Source organism: Bombina bombina, chromosome 4 (genome assembly GCF_027579735.1).
Source record: "Bombina bombina isolate aBomBom1 chromosome 4, aBomBom1.pri, whole genome shotgun sequence".
Classification (NCBI taxonomy): domain Eukaryota; kingdom Metazoa; phylum Chordata; class Amphibia; order Anura; family Bombinatoridae; genus Bombina; species Bombina bombina.
Genome location: NC_069502.1, coordinates 674801749 through 674819677, shown reverse-complemented (window position 1 = coordinate 674819677; position 17929 = coordinate 674801749). Strand labels below are relative to the sequence as shown.

The window sequence follows — 17929 nt, the reverse complement described above, 5'->3', positions numbered from 1 at the left end:
TATGTCATTTTGTGACCTGTTAGTCAGCAGAAGACAGGGAACTCTTATCTTAGAAGACAATAAGTGTTGCCATCCAGACATTATTTTACCAACACAGGGCTTGATTACAAGTGGCACAAAAATGTTAGCACAGTTGAGAGCTAACTGCGCTCAAGTTAATTCAACGGTGCTCATATGTTTGCACTGGTATTACAAGTTAAAAGTAAAAGGCGCAAGAGCATACTAACATATGGCGGTTGGATAAAGCAACCATGCTAAATCATTTTCCCCATAGACTTCTATGTGGCACGCTTGAAAAGCCTTTTCTTTTTTTCCCTTGGTACTAACCCAAAGGTGCACTAGGCCAACTTAGCCGAAGGTGAGTTAAGAATACTTCAAATACCTATGTTCTTCACAGAAAATGTTCTCTTTAATTTTAAATATATATTTCAATACATATATAATTTTTTTGGAAAGTATATATTCATAGCTATATATCTATAAGAAAAATAAATACATATATATATATATATATATATATATATATACATACATATATATATTGTATATATAGATATATAAGTTGATAGGAGTAGTCCATGTTAGTCCAGAGATTGAGCAATGATACTTTTTTATTGGACTAACTATACATTTATAAGTTGACAAGCTTTCGGAAGAGTTCCTTCCTTTATCAAGTCTAAAGCAATACTGACCAATTCAATGGAATTTACAGATTATGAGGCCTATTTATCATATGTCTGTCGGACCTGATCTGACAGTGCGGATCAGGTCCGACAGACATCGCTTAATGCGGAGAACAATATGCTCTCCGTATTCAGCATTGCACCAGCAGCTCTTGTGAGCTGATGGTGCAACGCCGCCCCCTGCAGATTCGGGGCCATTCGGCCGCCAGCAGGGAGGTGTCAATCAACCCGATCGTACTCGATCAGATTGAATTCCGGTGATTCCTTTCCGCCTCATCAGAGCAGGCGGACAGGGTTATGGAGCCTGCAGGCTCGCCAGAAACACGAGCCCTCAAGCTCCGTACGGAGCTTGATAGATAGGCCCCTATATCTTAAAACACAGTATGGCTAACAGAGGTCTGTGAGCAGGGGAAGGAGGGGTGTCGTAAAAATCATGAGGGGGGCTTAGGTGACAGATGCAGACAGTGTCCAGTGTAGGAGAACAGACAGGGGAAATATAAAGCTTTACCTAGAGCATATATACTGACATAAAGTTATATATCAACATGGAATCAATATGAATAAAGATGTGAAATTGTGTATACAGGGGGAATACAAAAAAAAAAGAGAGAAAAAATAATAATGGCAAAAGTATTTACATAGGATTACCTGTGTACCTATATATAAAGAGTGTGGAATATACAATGTAATAGACTATATGAAAGTACATTACAAACATTTTTGATAATGTGTTAAGAAACCAGAGTCCGCATTTAGTCCAGAATTAAACAGGTTGAAGTGCATTATCATTTTCATTTCAAAGGTTTTTCTTTCCATGGTTTTTTTGAAGTTGCCTCTGAGGATTTTGATTTTGAGGTTTTGGATGGAATGGTCAGGTTGGGTGAAATAGTGACCAACAGGGCTACAGTTAGAGTTGCCACCCGCCCCGGTATCACCGGGACAGTGACGGTCTGATGCTTTATGTCCTGTGTCCCAGAACTACCCTCAAATGCCCCGGGCTAAGAGCTCCCCTGGAGCAGTGAGCACAGAAAATTAGCTGGCAAGAAGAGCTCTTAGCCCGGGGATACTAAAACACTGGGGCAGGTAGGTGGAGTCTGTTGGAGACTCGGAGTGGAGGAGTGTGTGGGAGGGGGAAGAGGATCGAGGAGGGGATTCGTCACGTCCTGCTGAGAGCAGGTCAGGTGTTGGTGCTGTGGCCACGGCCCACCCGGTGCAGCTGTCTTCCTTCTAACTGCCCTGAAACATGGCCAGTTACCTTCTAGTAGTCACCTCCATCTGTAGGTCCTCTGCAGGCTTACGCTTTCTCATTCTTTGTTATGAAATAGCTGGGTAACACACTAAGTACTTATGTGTAGTATGTATATAATATATATTTTATATATATTATATATATATATATATATATATATATATATATATATATATATATATATATATAATGCATATATAATATATATATATAAAATAGTAGCTTTAATGTGTTTAACATTTTGTGGATATTCTCCCCTTCTTTTTTATGTATGTACAGTATATATATATATATGTATACATACACATACAAGTATATAGACATATAGACAAATACAGTATATATATATATATATATATATATATATATATATATATATATATATATATTATATATATATATATATATATATACACACTTCTAAGCCCTTCCCACTCAAACACCTAGATATATACCATATCCCTTTTAAACTCTTTTAAAACTTTTTTTTTCATTAATAAATGTATATCTTTTTTAAAAAATATGTCTATATATGAGTGTAATACTTTATTTTAATATGCTTTACATGTGAAACTTTTGTTTTAGCCTAAACACATTACTTCAGGTTGCGCTAATTCTTCTAGTGGTATTTGGCTTGCAACTCATAACATTCATCTTGTAATATGAGCGATGTTTAGCATGGTCACAATATCCATTGAAAATATAGCGTGTGCTTAAGGGATGTTGGCCAGGCTAGACCCTTCTCTAGTAATTTGGCTTTAACACTTTGAGCAATAATTTAGTGCATCCAGCGATATTGATATCGCACCATCAAAAGTGCTCCACTTGTAATTTGGGTTAAAGTGGGTATTCTTATGAACTAGTTCAACTATATTAACACCTTAATGACCACCAACATACTCTGTACATCAGTAGATGTTCAGATGCGTGCATACTTGTGCTGCACATAGCAGAGGTCTTGCCAATATCGTGAAGTTCTGGCACAGCTTTATCACTGTCTGGAAAGCAGTGCTAGTAAAAAATGTAAAGACCGGGGATGTATAGAGCACGTCGGTAGTTAAGAGGTTCAGCAAAAATTGATATAGACATAAAGGGGTAGATTTAACAAGCTGCGGATGCTGCAATCTACCCCCGTAGTTTCCAGATTGCTGGAAACAAGAGTTAAAGGGACAGTAAACCTTAAAAATAATTTTATATAATTCTGCACATAGTGCAGAATTATATAACATTATATTAGCCAAACTTTGTAAATCATAATATTGCCTTTTTATTTTGTAAATATACCGCTGTTTTACAGACCCGCTCTCTGTACTCTGCTGAGCGGGTCTGTTGTTTTTACTGAGCGCATCGGGCCAGCTGTATAGTCACAGCCCGGCCCAACTGCGCCATTAGACACAGTGCAGCTCACTCCCGCTGTCAGACAGAGCGGGAGCGAGCTGCACTGTGCCTAATGGCACGGTCGGACTGGGCTGTGACTATACAGCTGGCCCGATGCGCTCAGTAAAAACAACAGACCCGCTCAGCAGAGTACAGAGAGCGGGTCTGTAAAACATCAGTATTTTTACAAAATAAAAAGGCAATATTATGATTTACAAAGTTTGGCTAATATAATGTTATATAATTCTGCACTATGTGTATATAACATTATTTTTAAGGTTTACTTTCCCTTTAAGAAGCAGCGGTTGTAGGCGGACAGCAATCATCCCGATCAGATACGATTGGAATGATTGCCACCCCCTGCAAGCGGCCGAATCTGCAGGGGGCGGCATTGCACAAGAATTTCACTGCTTGTGCAATGTTAAATGATTACAGTGTATGCTGTTGGCATTTAGCGATGTCGGAAGGACATGATCTGCTACAGCGGATCATCTCCATCCAAAATTTAATAAATCTGCCCCAAAGGCTTCAAAATGTGTGGGAATTTACTTTTAAATAAAGATACCTTTAGTTTCATATATACACTGCACAATTACATATGCTACTTTGCGTGGATAGTATTTTTTCCCAAGAAAATTGGTAAACCCAGAGATAATCACATCTGCCTATTATCCATAGGCTCTGCTATGGCTTTTTGGATATTGCCAGACCTAAACTATTACAGTTCATGTCATTATAATAATCTATTTCCAACATGTAAACTTAAACAAGGTTTTAATGCTCAAATAACGTAACAGAAGGTTAAATTAACAGTTATGGTGTAATGTGATGTCTGGTTGTCATAGTGACAGCCCTAGTGGAGTGGCTTATGTGATGCAGCAATGATGTCACAAAACCTACTGACAAAACAAAGCCTCCACCCTCATAACTTCTGCACACGTTACTGCAGTTGCCAGACCAATCCAGCTAAGCTTCAGAAATCACTGACAGGTGAATATTATTTATCTGATATCTTTATTTTACATCCAGCACATTCCAGTAAAGTTAATGCTTTACAGCCACAGCTCTGTAGATGTGCTGGTGTGAAGAACAGTGACTACCTCCAACACAATGCAAATAGCACCCGGAGTGAGCTGCAGGTATTAGCACCAATTACAACAGGTTGTGTTACCATGTTCACCCCAACTCACTAACTAAAAAATACTAAGTCATATTTATATAAAATGTAAAATAATACAGATACATCCTGGTAAAGGCCTAGAAAATAAACCCCACGTCATGGGTCTGCAATTTATACCTCACACTGCAAACTCACTGCTACACTGCCACTGGGGCCCCCATTAAACACTGTACTGTAATGTACAGAGTCTGAAACAGCAGAAAAAAAGAGCTTTTTTGTTGCTTGCATGGAAAGAAAAATGCCTACAAGAAGCTGGTTATCTGATATAAATTCAGCCCAGACTGATGCACATGTGACAAGCAGTATAGCCAAGACTGAAATACTCTATGGCGGTGACAACAAGATCCCAGAGGGACATGTGCTATGTAATGTGTTCACTGTAGAGTTCCATAAGAGATTCCTATTATTATTAATATTTATTACTAAACTAAGTAACCAGAGGTAAGTTCTGAAGTTAACAAAAGATTGCAAGTTCTTTGAGCAACATATTTCATTATCTCACTATAAAGAAACATGATCTGCAATTACAGATGTGTGCATCACTTATCACACTTTTATTACAATATCCCATATATTAAAAAGCACACATATTTACAGTAACTTTATATTTATATATTTTTTTTACACTTTGCAATACTTACTGATAAGTGAAATACAAATTACATCTGTGACACTTGAATGATAAAACTAATAATAGGAAATAGTTTATCTGAACATATAATTATTATTATTATTATTATCAGGTATTTGTAGAATGCCAACAGATTCCGCAGCTCTATAAAAATAGTAGGTATACAGGAAAACATTTATAGGGATCAAATGGGTAGAGGGCCCTGCCGAGAGTTGAACTTTTGTAGTCAACTCTTATGAAGGCGATCTGCAAACAGCTGGGCTCATAGGCTTACATACTAAGGGGTTCAAGGGGAAAGCAATGGTGGTAGGAAAGGTTAGTGTAGGTTGTATGCATCCCTGAATAGTAGAGTCTTTAGGGAGCACTTGAAGCTGTTAAAACTAGGAGAGAGTCTTGTGGAGCGATGCAGGGAGTTCCACAAGATGGGGGCCAGTCTGAAGAAGTCCTGTAAATGGGAATGTGAGGAAGTAACAAGAGAGGAGGAGAGTAGGAGATTGTGAGCAGAGTGAAGGGGATAGGTAGGAGAGTATCTGGAGACAAGGTCTGAAAAGTAGGGGGAAGCAGTGCAGTTGAGGGCTTTATATGTCAGAGTGAGGATTTTGTGTTTAATCCTGGAAGCAAGAGGAAGCCAGTGAAGGGATTGGCAGAGAGGTGCAGCAGATGAAGAGTGACGAGTAAGGAAGATGAGCCTGGCAGAGGCATTCATAATGGATTGTAAAGGAGCTAGGTGACAGCTAGGTAGACCAGAGAGGATGGAGTTGCAGTAGTCGAGGCGGGAAAGGATGAGAGAGTGGATTCAAATCTTAGTTGTGTCTTGTGTAAGGAAATGTCTAATTTTAGAGATGTTTTTAAGGTGGAGGCGGCAGGCTTTAGCCAAGGACTGAATGTGAGGAGTGAAGGAAAGGACTGAGTCAAGTGTGACCCCAAGACATCGGGCATGCGGGGTAGGGGTAATGATGGAATTATCAACAGTTATAAAAAATTGGGGGGTGGAGATTTTGGAAGAAGGGGGAAAAATAAGGAGTTCAGTTTTGGAGAGATTTAGCTTTAGGTAGTGAAAGGACATCCAAGATGAGATATGAGAAAGACAGTTAGTGACACGGGTTAGTAAGGAAGGAGGTAGGTCTGGTGCAGAGAGGTAGATTTGGGTGTCATCAGCATACAAATGGTATTGAAACCCATGGGACTTTATTAGGGAACCTAATGATGACGTGTAGATTGAAAAGAGAAGGGGACCGAGGACAGAGCCTTGAGGTACCCCAACAGAAAGTGGTAATGGGGCAGTGGATGCTCTGGAGAAGGCTACACTAAAGGTAAGGTTAGATAGATAGGAAGAGAACCACGAGAGAGCTAAAGTGTTACCACTTTATATAATTAAAGTTATACGCTCAACTTCAATCCATTGGGTCAGGGGCATTAATAATACCACTAGACTGTAAACTCCTTGCAGTGAGTTTGCAATTATATCTAAGAACTGCAATATCGAGGGACAAGTACTACCATTCAACTCTTTTACACATTTTTGAAGTAGAGAGTCCTAGTAATGCATAAGATCAGAGACTTTTTTTGTATGGTCCTTCATTCATACCTTAGATTGCCAATTGTAAAATACTGCATTGTAAGTACCCAGAGGTAAGTGCTTCTTAAAGGGACAGTTAACACCAGAATTGTTGTTGTTTAAAAAGATAAATAATCCCTTTATTACCCATTACACAGTTTTGCATAACCAACAATAATAAACTTTTTACCTCTGTGATTACCTTGTATCTAAGCCTCTGCACACTACCCCCTTATTTTAGTTCTTTTGACAGACTTGCATTTTAGCCAATCCATGCTTATTCCTAGGTAACTTCACGTGCATGAGCTCAATGTTATCTATATGATACACATGAACAAACACCCTCTAGTGGTGGTGAATAACTGTCAAAATGCATTCACATAAGAGGCAGCCTTCAAGGTCTAAGAAATTAGCATATGAATCTACCTAAGTTTAGCTTTCAACTAAGAATACCAAGAGAACAAAGCAACATTGGTGGTAAAAGTAAATTGGAAAGTTGTTTAAAATTAAATGCCCTATTTGAATCATCAAAGTTTATTTTGGACTTGACTGTCACTTTAAACACAAGATTGTTAGTTCATTAAGCAAGGTATTTAACTAATGTACTAGATTGTAAGCTCCTTGGAACAGGGTTTGTACTTATACCCTTGGAAATCCTTTGGAGTAGGGACTCCCATTGTACCAGATAAATGTAATGTATTGTTATTAAGAGAGTAAGATAAACCCTCCACTGAATTTAGACCAGCAAAGAATAAATATACAATGGGTGTGACATAAAGATTACCCCACAGTGTTTATTAATAATTCAGAATGCATTTTTAATATGGCAGCCCTAATGCTTCTGTCACTTATTTAGCCCACTAGTGTAGCAAACTGTGAAATGCATGATGTTTTATTAACACAGCATCAACCATAGGCAGCCTGCTTCACTACTTTGGGACTCACTCAATTCATTATGTCTGATGCTGATGTCCTCAAACATTTCACCCTTTGCTATAGGGCTGCCCATCATATTGAAATTAATTCTGAATTATAAGTGCTGCAATTTTGCATACATAAGTATATCTGTATTTTGCTGAGCGTAATACCATAGAGGGGAATGAGCCCAAAATGGGCCAAAAGAGCTGCCTATGATTGGTGCCTTTATTTTGCTCTATTATAAGTTTCAAATTCTGAAAGTGTGTATATAAAAAATTATGTGATTACTGATAGAATTGGCATATGGCCTGAAGCCTAAAAGCAATGCTTAAGCCAAATAAAATAACATCTACATCATACTGAGGAGCCCCAAACAGGGCGAAACAACCTGCATCTAATGTGAAATAATTTTACTTGTGTAGTAAAACAGCATTATCCCTCCCTCCATGACACCACCCTTTTTGTACTGGATTTGTAAGAAGGTCTAAAATAAATAGAGTAATTAAGAATCTTAAGGCCCTCATATATCTTTTGACATTAGTATATAAATATACAAATTTGAAAATATATTACTTTAATGCAAAACAACTCATTTAACTTATATAACCATTTTGAGATTTTGCTTGAATTATCTCAAAGTGTTCTTTGGATATCAAAGAGCACTCAAAGAGATGTATTAAAACTGCCAACTCCCATTTAGTAATACACAGAAAAAAAAAACTTCAGGAGTTGTCTGGGAACATGTTGTGGTTTTGGGAACTGATAATCACAATAGATTACCTGAGTTGCTTTACCCGAGGGTCTGTTGTAAAGATTAAGTCAAAAAAGATTTTGCTGAATATTTTTGTTATGAGGTATTGAATAGTGAATTTTAAGCAAATGCTTTAGATATACTTATAAGAGATATTGAATGTGTTTTTTAGTGTTCATTTATGATTGATACTAACATTTCAGTGTGCCGGAAGTGCATTTGACCACAAATCCATGGCTAAATATATAATAGACAGTACATCCACAAAATATCGTCCAGGTATATAATCTTATATATTGTATGGTGGATTAGTGCAGAATTTTGCTATATACTAACTTCATATTTACACACTGGTGTGTTTATATGTCATAGTTTGTATAGACAAATACTTGCAATATAGTATAATTTCTCTGATACAGTTACTATAATACATCAATTTTACTTACCTCCATACTTTGTTTGTCCTGTAATAACAACTTCTGTGGGCCTCTGGGAAAAGAGGACTGAATAGTAGTTTTCCACTGTAATTTTCATTTCATAAGTTGTGTAAGGTTGTAAATCTGGAACTAGCACTATTGGCTCCTGGCACTCCTAGAAATCAATGATTCCAAAATCGAAGAACATTAAGGGCATTCATAAACCCAGAAAATGTCCATGTCATTATATTTACAGTAAAATGTATACCTTAGCTTCCAAACAAATTAATACTGAAGCCCCTTTTCCCAGAAGTCAGGCAAAATGTTTACAGAAATTCAAATTATATCTGTGCTTGGTGTTTTTTTAGTTTTTAAAGCCATGGAACTCTGGAAAAGTGGCCCCTGCTTACCAATAGGCTCCCAGGCACCCTGGAAAGTGGCCCCTTTTCATCAATAGGTTCCCAGGCACCCAAGGAAAGTGACCCATACTTACCAAAACACACCACGCACCCTAAGAAAGTGGTCTCTACTATTTGCCTACCACATGTCCATTTGATTTAGTCAAGCATCCCTAATTACATATGCAGTTAAAACAAAACATCAGATTTACCTACATATTCATCTTCCTATAAGAAGCTTTTTCAAGAGGGGTTTATTATCTAAGGAAAAGCAAAATGTACACAACCAGTGCAAAAACAAAAAATATTAATTGACTTAATATTGACAATGAGTGCCTAATGTGTTTGAATGCAGGTTTTTAATAAAAGCAAATCAATATGTGTGCAATTAATTCTTTCATATCATTTTGTATAATTTTGTCATTAACATGTTTAAAGCATTCAAACACATATCTACAGTAGAATGTTTATTTTTGCATTACATAGGTGAAGTTAAAGCTATATGGCTGATCAGAAGAGATAGACGTGTAATGGCCTACGAGGAAAAATACAACTACATTGGTGGACAGTGACAAACCACCAACATAAGAGCAAAAATGTTTATTTTTCAATGCAAACTTTACTGATATAGAAGACTCATTAGTGATCACAGGGGGCCGATTTATCGTTTTATCATCGGTCTGTCCGACATGAATCTATTGTCGTTTCTCTCTTACCTTTTTGATCAGATAGATTAGGGCTTCCCTCTCCCCGATAAAATGTTACAAGCCTATATAATTGTCATTCCAAAACCTGGAAAATCATCTGACTACCTATTTCCTTACTCAATGTCAACCTTGAACAAAGTGCTGCTTCATTTGGTTCATTCATACCAGGTAGGCTTTTATGCTGCAGAGAGAGGCCCATGACAACACTCTAAAACTGCTTAACCTCCTAGATTATGCTAAGATATGATGTTCTATTGGGAGACCTTCATTAAAGGGACAGTGAAGTCAAAATTAAACTTACATGGATTTGATAGATCATTTTAAACAACTTTCCAATTTACTTATATTATGAATTTTGCTTAGCTATCTTGCCATCCTTAGAGTAATCCTAGGTGAGCTCAGGAGCATGCACATGTTTTAGCCATCTGGCAGCAGTGTTTGCAACATTGTTTATAGCAATGTTATACATAATTGCATACACTGCTGCCATAGACTGTTACATTTTCATATGAACTGGGAGGACTTGAAATTTGAAAATGAACAGATTTTACCAGATTAGATTGGAGCAGTGTATATGTAGGAAATGTAAGGACCACAAAGTGCAGTACGGCAGAATTTTAGTCCATGGGCCATAGGTTGGACAACCTTGGGCAGAAATAAATAAAAAGCAGTCAAGGAGATAAATTAACGGAGCAGCCAGTGGGGAATTAATGCTCCTCTCTGTAATTTGTAAACTGGATGGTGACTCCATTGTAAGTCATAACCATGATAAGCCACTTGAGTAAATATGCAAACAAGTATAAGAAATAAACTCTTCACTAAGTTTTGAAAGTGTCTTGCACAGACCATCCAGAAGCATAAACAATCAAAAACAAACAAAAGAAATTGTTCAATATTGATTCCTTTTTCAAGAAAAGTAGTTTTTTTTAATGTGATGTGTAAGTCAAAATTAGACGTTCATGATTCATATAGAGTAAGCAATTTTAAGACTTCAGTTTACCAACATTATCAAATTTACTTTGTTCTGTTAGTTTAAAACCTAGGTACATAGTAATGCACTACTGGGAGCTAGCTGTTGATTGGTGGATATGCACAAATGTTTAGTTCATTTTAAATAATGATTTTAAAAGATTCCAATTGTGAAGAGATCAGATGATAATAGTAGTGCATGCGACATAGTTTAAAAATTAGATTTCAGCAATATTTATGCATTTAACATTTATCTTTGTGAAGGAAGCATGAATTAAGCCAAGTTTAAGGTTATCCTGGAAGAAAACCTGCTTCTTTCTGCTCTGACAATGTTCCCCAACTCTGAGGATTGGAACAGCCAATAGAATGCGAGCTCAATCCTATTGGCTGATTGCATCAGACAATAGGATTTTTCCTACCTTAATTCCGATTGGCTGATAAAATTCTATCAGCCAATCGGAATTCAAGGGACGCCATCTTGGATGACGTCATTTAAAGAAATATTCATTCGTCGGTAGTCGTCGGCCTGGAAGGATGCTCCGCGTCGGATGTCTTGAAGATGGACACGCTCCGCTCCGGATGGATGAAGATAGAAGATGCCGCCTGGATAAAGACATCCGACTGGATAAAGGTCCTCTTCTGCCCGGATAGGATGAAGACTTCTGGCCATCTGGAGGACCACTTCTGCACGGTTGGGTGAAGACGTCTCAAGGTAGGGGGATCTTCAAGGGGTTAGTGTTAGGTTTTATTAAGGGGGGATTGGGTGGGTTTTAGAGTAGGGTTGGGTGTGTGGGTGGTGAGTTGTAATGTTGGGGGGGTATTGTTTTTTTTTTCAGGTAAAAGAGCTGATTACTTTGGGGCATTGCCCCGCAAAAGGCCCTCTTAAGGGCTATTTGTAATTTAGTGTAGGGTAGGGATTTTTATTATTTTGGGGGGCTTTTTTATTTTATTAGGGGGATTAGATTAAGTGTAATTAGTTTAAAATTCTTGTAATTATTTTATTATTTTCTGTAATTTAGTGTTTGTTGTTTTTGTACATTAATTTTATTTAATTGTAATTAATTGTAGTTAATTTCGGTAATTAATTTAATTATAGTGTAGTGTTAGGTGTAATTGTAACTTAGGTTAGGTTTTATTTTACAGGTAAATTTGTACTTATTTTAGCTAGGTAGTTATTAAATAGTTAATAACTATTTAATAATTATTCTACCTAGTTAAAATAAATACAAACTTGCCTGTAAAATAAAAATAAATCCTAAACTAGCTACTGTTGTATACCTCAATGTAACTATTAGTTATATTGTAGCTATCTTAGGGTTTATTTTATAGGTAAGTATTTAGTTTTAAATAGGAATAATTTATTTAATGATAGGAATATTTATTTATATTTATTTAAATTATATTTAAGATAGAAGGGGTTAGGGTTAGACAGGTTTAGGGGTTAATAAATGTAATGTAGGTGGCGGCGGTGTAGGGGGGTCAGATTAGAGGTTAATAAATATAATGTAGGTGGCGTCGGCGTCCGGGAGCGGCGGTTTAGGGGTTAAACACTTTATTTAGTTGTGGCAGGCTCCGGGAGCGGCGGTTTAGGGGTTAATAAGTATAATGTAGGTGGCGGCGGTGTAGGGGGGCAGATTAGGTTTTAATAAGTATAATGTAGGTGGCAGCGGTGTAGGGGGGCAGATTAGGGGTGATTAGACTTGGGGTACATGTTAGGGTGTTAGGTGTACACGTTCCCATAGGAATCAATGGGATATCGGACAGCAGCGAACATAAGCTTTCGCTGCTGTCAGACTCCCATTGTTTCCTATGGCATCCGCCGCCTCCAGGGCAGCGGATTGAAAACCAGGTACGCTGAGCCGGAATAGTGGCGAGCGTACCTGCTAGTTTTTTGATAACTAGCAAAAGTAGTCAGATTGTGCCGGACTTGCATTCGGAACATCTGTAGTGACGTAACCATCGATCTGTGTCGGACTGAGTCCAGCGGATCGTATGTTACGTCACTATATTCTACTTTTGCCGGTCTGTAGGTTTTGATAACTATGGCGAATCAGGCTCGCCACAAATACGCTGCGGAATTCCAGCGTATTTGCGGTTGACAGCTTGATAAATAGAGGCCTATATATATATATTTATATGTCATTAGTATTAGGAGTTAAAGGGACACACCTCATAATTACAAGACATTTTTGTTGTGTTGCGCTATAGAACTACATATCAGTCAAATCTTAATGTTTTTAAAACAAATTAACATACTTTTTAATATAATTATTTTTTAATAGCCAAATTCCACCCACTATTTTGCCTAACTGAGAGGAGCCAATCTGGGGTTTAGTCTACAGACAACAATAATAGCCCTGGTTATAATGTTAGTATAGAGTGCATTGTTATCTGCTAAAGCCAATAAGGAACATATATGTAGCAGAGTTAGCCTTGAAAAGTCAGCAGGGTGTCGTTTAAGTTATGGGATTTACAAGTTGTGCAGTTTTCAGAGCTAAATTACAAGAAAAGGGGCGCAAAATAAATGAAAGTATATTGCAAAGTTGTTTTATTATGCAAAACTAAAGATTTTATTTCCAAATCTCAACCATTCAATTTTGTATTGTTCTAGTTTTAATTGGTGAACAAATGTATTCATTACATTCGTATATGAATTTAAACTGCATGTTTAAGTTTATAATTTTGTTTTTCTACCCTTGATAAAAATTGCAAGTGTCAGATATTTTTCTATGGGAAAATTATAAAAAGTTACAAACTATGGAATTTTAAGGCAATTTATTTATCACACTATTTGGTATACATTTTATAACAGGAAAATAGTATTATATGGAATATAGGAATATATGATTTGGTGTTGGTTAAAAAAATATTACATTCCTTTTTATTATTCATTAATAAAATAATGAAGGTGATCTTAACATTTTTATATGATATTTATCCATAAAAGACTGTTACACACAATACACAGGGCTAGCTGCCTAACAGCCAGATACCAACAGATGAAAACAGTGTGACCAAAGTAGAACCAGATATAATAAACATAATACACCCAGCCCAGATGCGGCATCTCACAAGCTAAGTATATATCTTGCTGTAAGTTATACATTACCACACACAAGCTCATATATTACCCTGAACTATTACTGCAATATAATATAATAATATAAATTAATATGTTTGCTTTTTTTTTATTTGGGCAATTTGATTTTTGAACATTATGGGCCACATTTAGCTCTTTTGCTCAAGCGTAAACCTTGCTAGAAGTAAGCTTTTTGTGCGTATCAGGTTTGCGCACGTTAGTTGAAAGTTAAACATTTGCGTGCGAGTGAGACCTGATGTGCGCTAAGTTCAGGACTTCACAATATTTCGATCATATTAACTTATTCTCCCCATAGACTTCAATGGAGAGCGCAGACATAACCCGACAGGAGTTATGAATATTTAACATTCCAATGTTCTTCAGTTACAAAACAATGTTATTTTATTGTAAACACATATTTCTATATGTATCTGTATACAGCTATACCTGTAGAGGTATAAATATTTTACATCAACATAATCATATATATATATATATATATATATATATATATATATATATATATATATATACTAGTACTAAAGCCCGTGTACATGGGCCATTTTTTGCAGTACAGCGGTCCCACCCCTTGCTCTCTCCCCCCTCTCTTTTGCTCTCTCTTCCCCCCTCTCTTTTGCTTTCTCTCCCCCCTCTTTTGCTCTCTCTCTCCCCTCTTTGGCTCTCTCTCTCCCCTCTTTGGCTCTCTCTCTCCCCTCTTTGGCTCTCTCTCTCCCCTCTTTGGCTCTCCCCCCCCCCTCTTTGGCTCTCCCCCCCCCCTCTTTGGCTCTCTCCCCTCTTTTGCTCTCTCTCCTCTTTGGCTCTCCCCCCCCTTCTCTTTGGCTCTCCCCCCCCTTCTCTTTGGCTCTCCCCCCCCCCCTTCTCTTTGGCTCTCCCCCCCCCCCCCTTCTCTTTTGCTCTCCCCCCCCCTTCTCTTTTGCTCTCCCCCCCCCCCTTCTCTTTGGCTCTCCCCCCCCCCCCTTCTCTTTGGCTCTCTCTCCTTTTTGGCTCTTTTTCCTCTTTGGCTCTCTCTCCCCCCTCTTTGGCTCTCCCCCCCCCTTCTCTTTGGTTCTCCCCCCCCCTTCTCTTTGGCTCTCCCCCCCCTTCTCTTTGGCTCTCCCCCCCCCTTCTCTTTGGCTCTCTCCCCCCTTTGGCTATCTCCCCCCCCCCTCTTTGGCCCTTCTCCCCCCCTCTCCTGCTCCCTCTCTGGCTCTGTCTTCACATCGCGGGACCCCGCCCGGCCACGCCCCATCGCGGCAACACCCGCCCGACCACGCCCCTCGCGACGCCCGGCCACGCCCCCATCGCAACGCTCCCGTCGGCCACAAACAGCTGTGAGGTCTGGGGAGCGCGCTCCATATCTCTTGCCACAGGCTGTTTCAATCAGCTTACCTCGCGCTCCCCAGACCTCACAGCTGTTTGTGTACCTCGCGCTCCCTATCTCAAGGCCAAGTGTTTGTCTCTACTGCGCATGACGGCTTCAGACAAACACTTGGCCTTTTATAATATAGGAGATATATATATATATATATATATATATATATATATATATATATATACAGTATATATATATATATATATATATATATATAAACATATGCTTACTAATAAAAATAAAAAAAATTCTATGTGAAGAACATAGAAATGTAAAATATGCGTAACGCAATTTGTGTTTTTGATTTAGGGCTAACGTGGTGACGGGTTAGCGCACATGAAGAATTACTTATCTCAAAGCGCGTTTTTGAAATATTGAATATAAAATAATAAAAAATATTAATAATAATTATAAAAAACAAAATAATTATACATGCTGTCAAAATATATATATTGTATGGATTATTTAGAATTTTTTTACAGTATGTTTAATAATTGCATGCTTTGAGATTAGTAATTCTTCATGTGCGCAAACACAAATCATGTTTAGTTTCCTATGTTCATCACATAGAATTTTTTTTAAATTGTTATTATTTTTAAAGTAAAATAGATATCTATAGCTATGTATATCTATAGATATAGATAAACAGGTTTAGGAATATAATCCCTTAATACTTTTTAAAAATATTTCTATAAATAATTATTATCATATAGTGTTTATATGAGTTTAACTATAATTTTTTTAATGTATTTATGTTGTATTTATGTTGTGTTTAGTGCAACTTGTATTTAACACACTACCCTCTTCAAAAGGCTTTTAGTCGCGCTAACCCAACGAGTGTAAATCTCGATTGTGCTATCACGATCACATTTATTTTAAACTTGTAATACGATAGTTATTTATATCATGAACAAAAAGATGGGAAAAAAACAATGTCGCTTGCGAGGCAACAGTTAGCGCACCACTTGAAATCTATCCCTTTATTTTCTACAGCTTCATGTCTCTTTCTAGGTGGTCAGAAATGGACGGGTTGCATTTGTTATCAGTAATACATGTTACTTGGTATAGCTGAATTGTGTAAATATTATCCTCATTTTATATTTCAAATTACTCCAACTGTCTTGAACTTCATTTATTGTTCTTAGTACATTTGTAAGTGCATCATTCATAGTGTAAAAGACACATTTCCACTTCATTCCACCTTCTAATCTCCAAACACACTCATACATATTATTGTGAAGTTGGGGCAAGAATGGTATCGATAAGCAACTTCACGACCGTGCTAACTAGTGCACATATTACAAGATGAATGTTAATGGTTATGCTTGGCCGCGCTCAAAATCTGCGCTCAATAGATTAGCAAGCCTGAAGAACTAACAGAAAGTGTAAAGGGTTAAAAAAAAGTTACACAAAACACATCACAAATACAATAAAATAAACTATTACACACATATATACACATTATGATAAAAAGTTTTAAATAAAAATATATTTTTAAGGGTTAAAATGGATAATATTAAACTATGTGTTTGTGCTTTGAATATAAATACTTTACATTTAAAAATTCATCATTTAGAAGAAAATGTTCTTTTTCCTCTTAAATATATATATATATATGTATATATATATTATAGGTATAGATATATCTTACAAAAAATAATCATATATTATGTATATATATATATATATATATATATATATATATAGTTTCTTTGATTTGAAAGCTTGCATTGTGTGGCTGTTTTAGGGTCTCAGGTATTGGAGAGGACCTTGACGTGGTACCTGAGCTTGTCCCATTTGGCCAGATGCGGTGACTAACCTTTCCAGTTTTGCTTTTAAATCTTAGCTGAGAGCTTGCAAGTGAGTGCTGGGTTTTCTCTGTGCGTTGTATTAATTTGTTTTGTAATTTTCCCTATGGTTCTTGCACCCAGACCTGTCTGGGGTTAACTGCTTGTGGCTCTGGGGACAGCACAGCTTCCTGTGAGTGCCAGTGGCACCCAGGGCTGAGCATGTTGCAGGGTCATAGGATGTGTACCCGGTCCGGTATGAGAGTGCAGTTCCCTTCCGTGTTTTGTATATGTCTAGGGTGATTACATATTCCTGTGCACCCTTTTTTTGTTTTCAGTTTCTTTGGATTTGAAAGCTTGCATTGTGTGGCTGTTTTAGGGTCTCAGGTATTGGAGAGGACCTTGACGTGGTACCTGAGCTTGTCCCATTTGGCCAGATGCGGTGACTAACCTTTCCAGTTTTGCTTTTAAATCTTAGCTGAGAGCTTGCAAGTGAGTGCTGGGTTTTCTCTGTGCCTTGTATTAATTTGTTTTGTAATTTTCCCTATGGTTCTTGCACCCAGACCTGTCTGGGGTTAACTGCTTGTGGCTCTGGGGACAGCACAGCTTCCTGTGAGTGCCAGTGGCACCCAGGGCTGAGCATGTTGCAGGGTCATAGGATGTGTACCCGGTCCGGTATGAGAGTGCAGTTCCCTTCCGTGTTTTGTATATATATATATATATATATATATATATATATATATATATATATATATATACAATCGTATGCAAACGTTACCCTGACAATTTCCATGATTTTCATATATAAATAATTGGTGTTTGGATCAGCAATTTCATTTTGATCTATCAAATAA

General features: G+C 37.4%; 1 protein-coding gene across 1 annotated transcript in view; it reads right to left on the bottom strand.

Annotated features, from left to right (window-relative positions):
• The window catches only part of ROS1 (ROS proto-oncogene 1, receptor tyrosine kinase), a 474496-nt gene that overhangs the window by 209903 nt on the left and 246664 nt on the right, over positions 1–17929 (bottom strand). The window contains exon 28 of the mRNA XM_053712162.1: positions 8794–8938. Coding sequence (XP_053568137.1) covers positions 8794–8938 — 145 coding nt within the window. The remainder of the gene's footprint in view (positions 1–8793; positions 8939–17929) is intronic.